This window comes from Coregonus clupeaformis, chromosome 2 (genome assembly GCF_020615455.1).
Source record: "Coregonus clupeaformis isolate EN_2021a chromosome 2, ASM2061545v1, whole genome shotgun sequence".
NCBI classification, from domain to species: Eukaryota; Metazoa; Chordata; class Actinopteri; order Salmoniformes; family Salmonidae; genus Coregonus; species Coregonus clupeaformis.
The window spans coordinates 12000716-12014020 of NC_059193.1; the positions used below are offsets into that span (position 1 = coordinate 12000716).

Below are 13305 nucleotides of genomic sequence, written 5' to 3' on the forward strand. Positions count from 1 at the left end.
GAAGCCCTTTTTACATCAGCAGTTGTCAGCAGTTGTTACCACCCTCACCATCATCAATCCTGTCCCTACCATCCAACTTGGCTGCCAGCAGAATATATTCTTTCACCAGGAGCAGGCACTCTCTGAAGCTAGAGACCTGGATGCTCTCTATTTATTTTTTCTTCAACTGTAATCTCTCGTTTCTCTTGCTTCTTTTTTGTCTGTATTTTTGCAATTCAGCTTTTAGCTGTGAATGTGTACAAGACAGCCTAACCAATAATAACAGCCTAAAATCCAAACGACCAAGCAATGCAGAGGCAGAAGCACAGTGGCTAGGAACAACTCCCTAGAAGGAGAAGAAAACAGCATGTTTCTGTCTTGAAAGTTTGTCGCTGATATTGTACTTAGCAGATACTTCGGAAGACAATAAAACATTTCAATAAAAACAGTTTTTACATTGGGATTAGTTCAACACCCATCAACATGCTCATCATACTTCCTCTCCTCTCCTCCATTGTCTCTGTGACTGAAGTGTCTCTGACTGGAAGTACTTTGCAACGGTTTTATCAGTAACATTTCTGTTAAATTGGAAACAAGAAGAAACTACTTCAGCTTAAAGCCTCCTAATCTTTCCAAATTTAATTGTCTGAGAAAATATGTTAATACCCTACTTGGTTTTCTGGAGACAATAACTGGGGAGAAAGCAATTTTAACATTAGCTGAGGAGGAAGTGCCTTGGCTGGGTCTGATAAACGAGCTTATCCCTAATCCTAATTGTGTCAAAGGAAGGATTTACTGCTTCATTTGATAAACAAGCACAGGGGCATCACATCCATAATGCCGAGTGCAATCAATCCCCACATGGAAACCAGGGCTGCTGTTTAACCTTGCAGTTGAGCCATAGAAAGGAAGCACTGATCCGGAGGCATAGGATAGTGTACATATTACATATAGCATGCGTCCCAAAAGGCACCCTATTCCCTACATAGTGCACTAATTTTGACCAGAGCCCCTGGTGAAAGGTAGTGCACAATGCAGTGAATAGAGTGCCATTTGGGATGCAGTCAGTATCCAATAGGAAGGACTTGACTGTAAAAGCTGCTTTGGTAACCTTATAGATTACACACCCCTTATCAGGTACCAAACAGTCATACTTGTGTGTGTGTGTGTGCTTGTGTTCCCCCATAGTAATTCTCCATGCTGAACCTTAAAGTGGTTACAACCATGAATGTTTTGGCCATTAGAAGACCTCCCCCACAAGCCATACAATAAAACGAAGTTAGGCCCTTTGTATACAAACCAGCAGGATAGAACACGAGGCATATGTCGCCTCGATCACACCGACAGCGTCATTGCGTTTTGGTACACCAGAAGTACATTCATTTCCAATGGAATGCTGCATTTGCCTTGCAGCATGCATTTGCAGTGCAATCTATATGGTGCATATGTTGGATTTATCGAATTTATGAATCAAATTGTATGGTAGATGGCTTGACAGAAATGGTGAATGTTGAAGTTTTGTTTCACACATATCCAGATGATGCTGGGTCCCATTTTACACAATGGTGCTGTAGGGGTGTTAAAGGCACTGCATGGTCAATCCGACATCTGCATTGTCCATACGCATTAACTGGGATGTGGCCTCCACAAAAGTCAGAGCAAACATCGTTTTTGCGCTTCACGGAGCAGCGCAGAGCTGTTGTGAAGGAAGTTTTGGTATTTATTAGGATCCTCATTAGCCGCATGAAACATGACATAATACATTGTACAGAACATGATTAGTTGTCAAGGAAGTGAGTTTGTGTTTATACAGGACATCACGCCATCACATACCAGTCAACCAATCCTGTCAATGCGGAGCTATATGGAGCTCCACAATTACGTCACACCATCCATATGGCGCCTACAACCACATTTTTGGTTCAAGCATACATTTTATTTTAGAGGTATGTGCCAATGCATAAACAGTGTAATTACACAAAGATTATGTGGTGCATCATTCCCCCCATAGATGCATTTGAGTGTGTAATTATGCCAATTCAGATGTAAGAAAATGTTATACACAAATAAAACACTGGATGAACCAAGGAACCATAGCCGGTATGACTGTTTGAATCCAATTCCAAGTGTGTAAAACAAAATAAAAACAGAGCCCCCCCCACCGATGCGTCTTCTGAGATGTTCCTGGGTGCGTTCGGTAGGTAGGGGCTCGAGCTGAAATCACTGCTCCATATCATAGCAGCCGAGGACACTCGGGCATCAGCAGCGCGCGAGAGAAAGAGCGGGAGGAGGGGAGCGAGAAGACAGTGACTGCAGTTGCATGTTCTCTCCCGACGTTGGATCAATGTTGTTGTAAGAGCATCTGTAACTGGGGAGAAAGGAGTGGGGAAGAGGAGGTATACACTAACTCACCAAGGAAAGACCTATGCTTGGATTTCGGCTCTTTTTTCTTCGCCAATGCAAAAGGAAATATGCAGCGAAGCTTCACCCTCCTGTACACCAGTTTTCTGGGGATGTGCTTGGGTTCAAGTTTTCCAAGTAACATCAATATAGGTAGGTGCAAAACCCACGCGTAAAATGAAGCCTGGCAAAATTATTGTATTTTTATTCGTTTTCTTGGGATAGGCCTATATGAATGGACAGTGGCAAGTTAGTGAATATGACCTTTCTGAGGCTATAAAGTTGTATTCAACATATTTTGCGGATAAAAGAGTCCGGAAATATTTATCTGTTCTGTGTTTGCGTTTTGTTTGCCGAGAGACGTTTTATAAATAACCGTTGATGCTGTATCTTTCACAGGGGGACTATTCCCAACCGAATCTCACGAATATGAGGTGTTTCGGTTCGCGCTCTCGCACCACCAGGATATCCCCAAACTGGTGCCGCAGGTGGATATGGTCAAGATGGGCAACAGCTTCTCCATGACATATGCTTGTAAGTCTTTCCTTTTTCCCACGGTCTCTGGTCTCCCCATTCCACCCATCCTTCCCAGTTATTTCTCAGTTTACCTCATGGGTTATTTATTCATTCGATCAATCTGTTGCCTCCAGCTCAACGAGATCACCGGCCAACGCTTATTTAGTAGCCTATGCTATTTAGGGGTGTCTGTCATTGATAGATAGAGATATCATATATCCAATTACAGCTGGTTATTCTGTCACTGTAAAGAGGGTCCGATAATGTTTGGTTTTGTGCATCCATCTGCATCTCTCTCTCTCCCTCTCTCTCGTAAGAGGCTGTGTGAGTCCATGTGTGACTCTCTCTCTCTCTCTCTCTCTCTCTCTCTCTCTCTCTCTCTCTCTCTCTCTCTCTCTCTATATCTCTCTCTCTCTCTCTCTTGTAAGAGGCTGTGTGAGTGCATGTGTGAGCGAGCGAGAGACCTCAGTGCAATGAACAGATTTTTCGGACAAATATACCCATATCAGTAGTATCCATGTAGGCTAAAGACAATATAACCAGATGGAACAAAGTGGTTATATATATTTAAAAAATGGATTATGTTTAGACACCCTTCCCCCATTTAGCCTACACAAGCCAACATTAGCGCTAATCAACCAACCCCCCTTTACCACGACATTCAGGAGAAACCTGTTCCCACAAAGCCATGTTCCTAATTAGCGATGGATTTGTATTCGTTTAGCATCAACTGGCACCAGCTACTCAGGTTTGCTTTCTCATTACTGTAGCCTAGCCTTCAACACCATACCACTCAAATGGCTCCAACCGCCGTGACTCACTCAACTTCATAAGGTCGGCTCGGTGCGTTTCAGGATCACGTCTAAACCAGGGTTTTAATGAATGGAACACTGTAGGAGAAATATTACATAGTAGACCTTTCATTTAGTCACCCTTTCACATCATCGTCTTTATGGATGAGCTCACTTACATGGGGGCGAGCGTGTAAGGTGATGCTCAGGCGCGTAGGAAAGAGGATTTATAGTTTATTGCGAAGCACCGCGGATCAATGGCCGTCACCGGTCAAAGCAGTTAAGTTACTTTCTTGTAAGTACATCAACCACCGAATCGATCATGTGTCGTCATCGCACAGCCTGCCTGCTCTGATGATGCCCAAATCAAATCATGTTTAATCGTTTTAGCAGCAGTGTCACAGTCACCTTCCCTTAACAGATGCAGACACTGAAGCGGTTTTGTAACATGTTTTATATACCAAGGTGATCTGGTAGCCCAATCATTCCCCCTGTCTGCTGAAAAGCAAGAAAAAAACATTATAAAACGAAAAATAACTTTTGGAGTTATGTATGTGTATTTTTGTGTGTTCCAACCTTCACTTTTGGGATTTGAAACACCAAGGTGCCCTTGAGTTTTTATTAATTTATCTTAAGTTAGTACATCTAAAGGTAGGCTATATCCCAGGTGCTCCATGTTGGGCAGTCTTAAATGTGCATCAGGCCTATGCAGCTGGGTGCTGGCTCCAGATGAAATATACACAATAGATTCCCCTCACTGACAACTCTCTCTTTCCACACTAGTCTGTTCAGGACTGCTTGAAGTGCGACATTCAATTTCACTGGCAGAGTCTTCAGACATTGATAACCGTGTTGTCTCTGTGTTTTGTTCCTACTCTTGAGACAAGACTTGAATTTAAAGGCCATTTTTATTCTGTTTCACATACTTGTCATGCTTTTCGTCTGATCTCTGCCTCGGCTCTGAAGAGATGCAGTTCCCTTTTGAGAAAAACAGAAAGAAAAGGAAATCAGAAGAAAAGGAAACTGTTGATGTATTTTAAGTCACATGATATCTAATGCAATATGACTCTAACATATGATATCTAATGCAATATGACTGTAACACATGATATCTAATGCAATATGACTAACATGATATCTAATGCAATTGACTGTAACAGATGATATCTAATGCAATATGACTGTAACACATGATATCTAATGCAATATGACTGTAACACATGATATCTAATGCAATATGACTGTAACACATGATATCTAATGCAATATGACTGTAACACATGATATCAAATGAAATATGACTGTAACATATGATATCTAATATAATATGACTGGGGGGACAACACAAATAGTCCGGGTAGCCATTTGATTAGCTGTTCAGGAGTCTTATGGCTTGGGGGAAGAAGCTGTTAAGAAGCCTTTTGGAACTAGACTTGGATCTCCGGTACCGCTTGCCGTGCGGTAGCAGAGAGAACAGTCTATGACTAGGGTGGCTGGAGTGTTTGACAATTTTTAGGGCTTTCCTCTGACACCACCTGGTTTAGAGGTCCTGGATGGCAGAAAGCTTGGCCCAAGTGATGTACTGGGCCGTACGCACTACCCTCTGTAGTGCCTTGCAGTCGGAGGCCGAGCAGTTGCCATACCAGGCAGTGATGCAACCAGTCAGGATGCTCTCGATGGTGCAGCTGTAGAACTTTTTGAGGATCTGAGGACCCATGCCAAATCTTTTCAGTCTCCTGAGGGGGAATAGGCTTTGTCGTGCACTCTTCACGACTGTCTTGGTGTGTTTGGATCATGATAGTTTGTTGGTGATGTGGACATCAAGGAACTTGAAGTTCTCAACCTGCTCCACTACAGCCCGTTGATGAGAATGGGGGCGTGCTTGGTTCTCTTTTTCCTGTAGTCCACAATCATCTCCTTTGTCTTGATCACGTTGAGGGAGAGGTTGTTATCCTGGCACCACACGGTCAGGTCTCTGACCTCCTCCCTATAGGCTGTCTCATCGTTGTCGGTGATCAGGCCTACCACTGTTGTGTCGTCGGCAAACTTAATGATGGTGTTTGAGTCGTGCCTGGCCATGCAGTCATGGGTGAACAGGGAGTACAGGAGGGGACTGAGCACACACCCCTGAGGGGCCCCCGTGTTGAGGATCAGCATGGCAGATGTGTTGTTACCTACCCTTACCACCTGGGGGCGGCCCGTCAGGAAGTCCAGGATCCAGTTGAAGCGGGAGGTGTTTAGTCCCAGGGTCCTTAGCTTAGTGGTGTGCTTTGAGGGCACTATGGTGTTGAACACTGAGCTGTAGTCAACGAACAGCATTCTCACATAGGTGTTCCTCTTGTCCAGGTGGGAAAGGGCAGTGTGGAGTGCAATAGAGAGTGCATCATCTGTGGATCTGTTTGGGCAGTATGCAAATTGGAGTGAGTCTAGGATTTCTGGGATAATGGTGTTGATGTGAGCCATGACCAGCCTTTCATTTTACATTTACATTTTTAGTCATTTAGCAGACGCTCTTATCCAGAGCGACTTACAGTTAGTGAATACATATATATATTTTTTATAATGGCCCCCCGTGGGAATCGAACCCACAACCCTGGCGTTGCAAACGCCATGCTCTATCAACTGAGCTACATCCCTGCCGGCCATTCCCTCCCCTACCCTGGACGACGCTGGGCCAATTGTGCGCCGCCCATGAGTCTCCCGGTCGCGGCCGGCTGCGACAGAGCCTGGATTCGAACCAGGATCTCTAGTGGCACAGTTAGCACTGCGATGCAGTGCCTTAGACCACTGCGCCACTCAGTGCACTTCATGGCTACAGACGTGAGTGCTACGGTTCAGAAGTCATTTAGGCAGGTTACCTTAGTGTTCTTTGGCACAGGGACTATGGTGGTTTGTTTGAAACATGTTGGTTTTACAGACTCAGTCAGGGAGAGATTGAAAAATGTCAGTGAAGACACTTGCCAGTTGGTCAGCGCATGCTCAGAGTATATGTCCTGGTAATCCGTCTGGCCCTGCGGCCTTGTGAATGTTGACCTGTTTAAAGGTCTTACTCACGTCGGCTACGGAGAGCGTGATCACACAGTTGCGAGCATAGAAGTCATTTAGCTCGTCTGGTAGGCTTGTGTCACTGGGCAGCTCGCGGCTGTGCTTTCCTTTGTAGTCTGTAATAGTTTGCAAGCCCTGCCACATCCGACGAGTGTCAGAGCCGGTGTAGTATGATTCAATCTTAGTCCTGTATTGATACTTTGCCTGTTTGATGGTTTGTCGGAGGGCATAGCAGGATTTCTTATAAGCGTCCGGGTTAGAGTCCCGTTCCTTGAAAGCAGCAGCTCTACCCTTTAGCTCAGTGCAGATGTTGGCTGTAATCCATGGCTTCTGATTGCGGTACTACTTCATCGATACACTTATTGATGAAGCCAGTGACTGATGTGGTGTACTCCTCAATACCATTGGAAGAATCCCGGAACATATTCCGGTCTGTGCTAGCAAAACAGTCCTGTAGCTTAGCATCTGCGTCATCTGACCACGTCTTTATTGACCGAGTCACTGGTGCTTCCTGCTTTAGTTTTTGCTTGTAAGAAGGAATCAGGAGGATAGAATTATGGTCAGATTTGACAAATGGAGGGCGAGGGAGAGCTTTGTGCATGTCTCTGTGTGTGGAGTAAAGGTGGTCTAGAGTTTTTTTCTTCCTCTGGTTGCACATTTAACATGCTGGTAGAAATTAGGTAAAACAAATTTAACTTTCCCTGCGTTAAAGTCCCCGGCCACTATGAGCGCCGCCTCTGGATGAGCATTTTCCTGTTTGCTTATGGCCTTATACAGCTCATTGAGTGCGGTTTTAGTGCCAGCATCGGTTTGTGGTGGTAAATAGACAGCTATGAAAAATATAGATGAGAACTCTCTTGGTAAATAGTGTGGTCTACAGCTTATCATGAGCTGCTCTACCTCAGGCGAGCAAAACCTAGAGACTTCCTTAATATTAGATTTCGTGCACCAGCTGTTGTTTACAAATATAGACAGACCGCCACCCCTTGTCTTACCGGAGGCAGCTGTTCTATCTTTCCGATGCAGCGTTTATCCCGCCAGCTGTATGTTATCCATGTTGTCGTTCAGCCACGACTCGGTGAAACATAAGATATTACAGTTTTTAATGTGCCATTGGTAGGATATCCGTGATCGTAGTTTGTTTATTTTGTTATCCAATGATTGTTAGTTGGCTAATAGGACTTATGGTAGTGTCATGAGCACTCTCTCTCCCTGGTAGCAACATTAATTGCATTCAATTATCTTCCACTCTGCTCACCTCCCTCTCTCTACTCAGCCTAACTAGCTCCACCTGCCCTGCTCTGCTCTTGTTACCTGGCCAGCTGCACTGCATTTCCCACTCACCATCCTCACCTTGCCTCACTCTGTTCTAATTACTCTGCCAGCTGAACTGCATTTCCCCACTACCTCTCCCAGTATATCAAGCCCTGGTTTTCAGCCAAGCCCTGTCAGATCGTCTTCAAACCCGGACCAGTAACCTGCCTGTCTGCGCTCTGACTCCTGTTTGTGATACCGATCCTTTCTTGACTGCCTCCTTGTTCTACTGCCCCGTCTATCCCAACCTGCCTTCTGGACCTCGACTACTCTCCGATCTTCAGCCCCTCCGGTCTCCGACCACCAGATGAGCGTGCCCAGACGTTTCACCACCCTCAGCCCGATACGCCGCTCCATCACTGGGGAACACACACACTAAGCACTTGGACTGGACACCCCCGGACATTTGGTGACCCCCGGAGCACAGGTACCCACAGGAGGACCCTGAAAGACCCCTGACACCCCTGGGACTCCTCTTCCCGCCTGTAACCTTGAATAAAGAACTCTGAATTTGAACTTGCGCTCTTGGGTCCTCTTCTGTTCGTGACAGAACGATCTGACCATCATGGACCCAGCGCACTCCCTGACCACGATGGAGGAAGAGCCAGAGAGGACTGCCCTACAGCGACTGGAACGCTCTGAGGGAGACATAAATCGGATGGCTGGCGACATCGCTTCCCTTCTCCAGCTATTCAACCAGCAGCAACAACAGTTCCAACTGCAGCAACAACAGCTAGCCCAAGCCCTGCAACTACTCTCAAGCCCGGCTACTCCACCTGCACCCCCCTGGTCCTTTTGTTCCTGTACCACCGATACTCCTTCATCCCTCCGCTGGAGGTCCCAATGCTGCAGGCCCGGCAGTGCTGCCACCAGATCCCCACGCTCCTGAACCAAGGATTGGGAACCCGGAACGTTTTGATGGCAACCAGAAGCAAGTAAGACCATTCTTGAGCAGCTGCCGAATCCAGTTTGCACTACAGCCCAGGACTTTCTCAACAGAGGGAGCCAAGGTGGGGTATGTCATCACACATCTCACCGGTCGAGCTCGGTTGTGGGGAACGGCGGAATTCGACCGGCAAACCCCAGCCTGTGCCTCCTTCAGTGCCTTTGAGGAGGAGATGTTAAAGGTCTTTGACCTAGGCTCGCCAACAGCCGAGCGTCACAAGCTCTGCTCACCATCCGTCAGGGCAATCGGACAGTGGCAGACTTCTCCATTGACTTTCGTACCCTGGCCAGTCAAAGCTCGTTTAACCCAGAGGCACTGGTGCAAGCCTTCCTCCATAGCCTGGCGGACTATATCAAGGACGAGCTTGTTTCCCATGACCCGCCCTCAACGCTTGATGCCGCCATTGACCTTGCCGTTCGCATTGACCGCCGTATACAGACCCGGAGGAGGGAGAAGGGCCGTCTCAGTCAACCTGCCATCCGTACTCGGGTCGATACCGCTTCTGTCCAGCCCCTGCCTGTCAAGTCCCATAGCCAACTCAATCAGCCTGAGCCCATGGAGATTGGCCGTGCCTCTCTGACTCCCGAGGAGCGTCGGCGCCGTCTAAGCTCCAACCTTTGCCTCTACTGTGGTGGCGAGAATCACCGTGTCGCTACTTGTCCGGCAAAAGCCGCAGCTCACCAGGTGTAGGGGAGATCCGGGTGAGCTCAACAAGCCTTCAGTCTCCCTCCATCCGAAAGACCCTGCTTCATCTCCGCCTTCAGCTTTCTGACAAGACTCATACATTGGCCGCCCTTGTGGATTCCGGGCCGAAGCAAACATCATGGACCCTGAGCTTGCACAGCAACTGGGCGTGAACCATCATCAACTGACACAACCCATTCCTGCACGAGCCCTGGATGGGCATCATCTTGGCACTGTCACTCATATCTCCGCCCCTGTGACAATCCTGCTGTCAGGAAACCACCAGGAGTCCATCCAGTTTCACCTCCTACACTCACCTGGCCAACCACTCATTCTTGGATACCCGTGGCTCCGTCAGCACAACCCCCACATCGACTGGGAGACAGGAACAGTCCGTGAGTGGGGAAGGAGTTGTCACCAGACCTGTTTAAGGGGGGCCACCCTGCCCGTTCACCGGGGAAGGATCTAGCGCTACCTCCGACATATCCAATGTTCCGGCCTGTTACCACAGCCTGAAAGAGGTGTTCAACAAATCCAAGGCGACATCTCTACCCCCCACACAGACCCTATGACTGCGCGATTGATCTCCTGCCTGGCACAGCACCTCCCAAGGGTCGTCTGTATTCACTGTCAGCCCCGGAAAGAAAGGCCATGGAGGACTACATTAATGACTCTCTTGCCTCCGGGATAATTAGACCGTCGTCTTCCCCCGCAGGAGCGGGATTCTTCTTTGTCGGCAAGAAGGACGGTTCTCTTCGTCCATGCATAGATTACCGGGGTCTGAACGACATCACGGTTAAGAATCGCTACCCACTGCCCTTACTTTCGTCTGCCTTCGAACTGCTGCAGGGAGCCACTGTATTCACTAAGCTGGACCTTCGCAATGCCTACCATCTGGTGCGGATGAGGGAGGGAGACGAATGGAAGACAGCGTTCAACACACCAACCGGCCACTATGAATATCTCGTCATGCCCTTCGGCCTCACCAATGCCCCAGCAGTTTTTCAAGCCCTAGTGAATGATATCCTCAGGGACATGCTAAATACGTTCGTATTTGTGTACCTTGACGATATTTTAATATTCTCAAAGACTCTGTCAGAACACACGCACCACGTCCGGTTGGTCCTGCGCCGCCTGCTGGAGAACTCTCTTTTCGTGAAGGCAGAGAAGTGCGAGTTCCATGCCAAGACCGTTTCATTCCTGGGGTATGTGGTGACCGAGGGCAGCATTCAGATGGATCTCACGAAGGTGTCGGCTGTCACTTCCTGGCCAGTTCCTGAGTCTCGGAAGAAGTTGCAACAGTTCCTGGGCTTTGCCAACTTTTATAGGAGATTCATCAGAAACTATAGCACAGTGGCTGCACCCCTCACGGCGCTAACCAGCACTAAACAACCGTACCAATGGACATCAGCTGCTGATAAGGCCTTCAATATCCTCAAGACATGTTTCACTTCTGCTCCCATCCTCCAGATGCCAGATGCAGCAAGGCAGTTTGTGGTGGAGGTAGATGCTTCGGACGTGGGAGTGGGTGCAGTGCTTTCTCAAAGAGCAGCTGAGGATGGCAAGATGCACCCCTGTGCCTTCTACTCCCGTCGGCTAACCCCTGCCGAATGCAACTACGACATTGGGAACCGCGAGCTGTTGGCTGTCAAGCTCGCCCTTGAAGAATGGCGGCACTGGTTAGAGGGGTCAAAGGAACCATTCGTAGTGTGGACAGACCACAAGAACCTGGAGTATATCCAAACAGCCAGGAGGCTGAACTCCCGTCAACAGCGGTGGTCTCTGTTCTTTACGCGCTTCAATTTCACGCTCTCCTACCGCCCGGGATCTCGCAACATCAAACCTGATGCTCTTTCCCGGATGTTTCAGAAGGACGAGACCACCGCCATGACAGCTCCCATTCTTCCCAGCCACTTGGTCGTAGCGGCCCTCACCTGGGAGATCGAGAAGCAGGTCATGGAGGCTCTTCGGGACCAGCCAGGTCCAAGCACCAGCGCCCCCAACCGTCTGTTTGTTCCAGCAAATCTCAGGTCACCTGTGATTCAGTGGGGGCACGAATCCCGTCTGGCCTGTCATCCCGGCATCACTCGCACCCTTCATCTGGTCCGCCAGCGGTTCTGGTGGCGGGGGATGAGACGGGATGTCCGAGAATTCATCCGAGCTTGTCCCACTTGTAACCGAAACAAGACTCCCAACCAGCCTCCTGCTGGGTTGCTGCAACCCCTACTCATACCCAAGAGGCCCTGGTCCCACGTTTCACTGGACTTTGTTACGGGCCTTCCGCCCTCTGACGGACACACAGTCATCCTTACCATTGTTGACCGCTTTAGTAAGATGACCCACTTCGTGCCCCTTCCCAAACTACCCTCTGCTAAAGAGACCTCCCAGGTGGTCCTGGAACATGTGTTTCGTATCCATGGCCTACCCCAGGATATAGTGTCAGACCGGGGCCCGCAATTCTCAGCAACCTTTTGGAAGGAGTTCTGTCATCTCCTTGGGGCCACCGCCAGCCTATCGTCTGGATTCCACCCGCAGTCAAACGGCCAGACTGAACGCATGAACCAGGAGCTGGAGAAGGCACTGAGGTGTGTGGCTTCCCAAAATCCCCGGGCCTGGGCTCAACACCTGCTCTGGGTGGAATATGCCCATAATTCACTCACCAGTTCCTCCACCGGGCTCTCCCCCCTTTCAGTGTGTCTACGGGTATCAACCTCCACTGTTTGCCAGCCAGGAGGCGGATGCCACCTGTCCGTCTGCTCTTGCGTATGCCCGCCGCTGCCGCCGCACTTGGGCCCAGGCTCGCACTGTGCTCCTGAAGTCTGGAACCAGCTACGCCGTCGGTGCCAACCGACGGAGGACCCCAGCACCTACTTACCGGGTTGGTCAGAAGGTCTGGCTGTCTGCCCGGGATCTGCCGCTGCGGGTTGTATCACGCAAAGCTGGCCCCTCGCTTCATTGGTCCTTTTCCTGTGCAGAAAGTCATCAGTCCAACGGCGGTCCGACTTCAGTTGCCCGCTTCCATGCGGGTCCACCCCACCTTCCACGTCTCCAAGGTCAAGCCGGTCCATGAAAGTCCCCTGGTCCCTGCAGCTCCGGCGCCACCTCCTCCGCGCCTCGTAGATGGCGGTCCTGTCTTCACCGTCCGGCGGCTGCTCCGCTCTAGGCGAAGGGGTAGGGGTCTCCAGTACCTCGTTGATTGGGAGGGATATGGTCCAGAGGAGAGGACCTGGATCCCGGCCAGGAGGATAGTGGACCGGACCCTTATCACTGACTTCCACCGACTACATCCTGATCAGCCTGCAATCCGTAGGGGCCGTCCAAGAGGGGTTCCTAGCCGTCCGGCCCGCCCTGCTCCTGTCTCAGTGCCTGTCCTGTCTCCCCGACCGTGACCCTCCAGCTCCTTCTGAGGATGAGGAGATTCACTCGGACCGCTCGGAGGAGTTCTGACCCGCCGCCTGCTCCCCTCCACCCTCCCGGCATGATGTTGTTCTTGGGACTTCTGGGGCCGTCCCTTGGAGGGGGGGTCCTGTCATGAGCACTCTCTCTCCCTGGTAGCAACATTAATTGCATTCAATTATCTTCCACTCTGCTCACCTCCCTCTCTCTACTCAGCCTAACTAGCTCCACCTG

General features: G+C 49.3%; 1 protein-coding gene across 5 annotated transcripts in view; it reads left to right on the forward strand.

Moving 5' to 3' along the window:
• Positions 1-2234: 2234 nt before the first annotated feature.
• The window catches only part of gria1a (glutamate receptor, ionotropic, AMPA 1a), a 184598-nt gene continuing 173527 nt past the window's right edge, over positions 2235-13305 (forward strand). For all 5 annotated transcript variants that reach the window (XM_041839048.2, XM_041839054.2, XM_041839062.2 and 2 more), the window contains exons 1-2: positions 2235-2532; positions 2779-2913. In XM_041839048.2, coding sequence (XP_041694982.2) covers positions 2451-2532; positions 2779-2913 — 217 coding nt within the window. In that variant the 5' untranslated portion in view covers positions 2235-2450. The remainder of the gene's footprint in view (positions 2533-2778; positions 2914-13305) is intronic.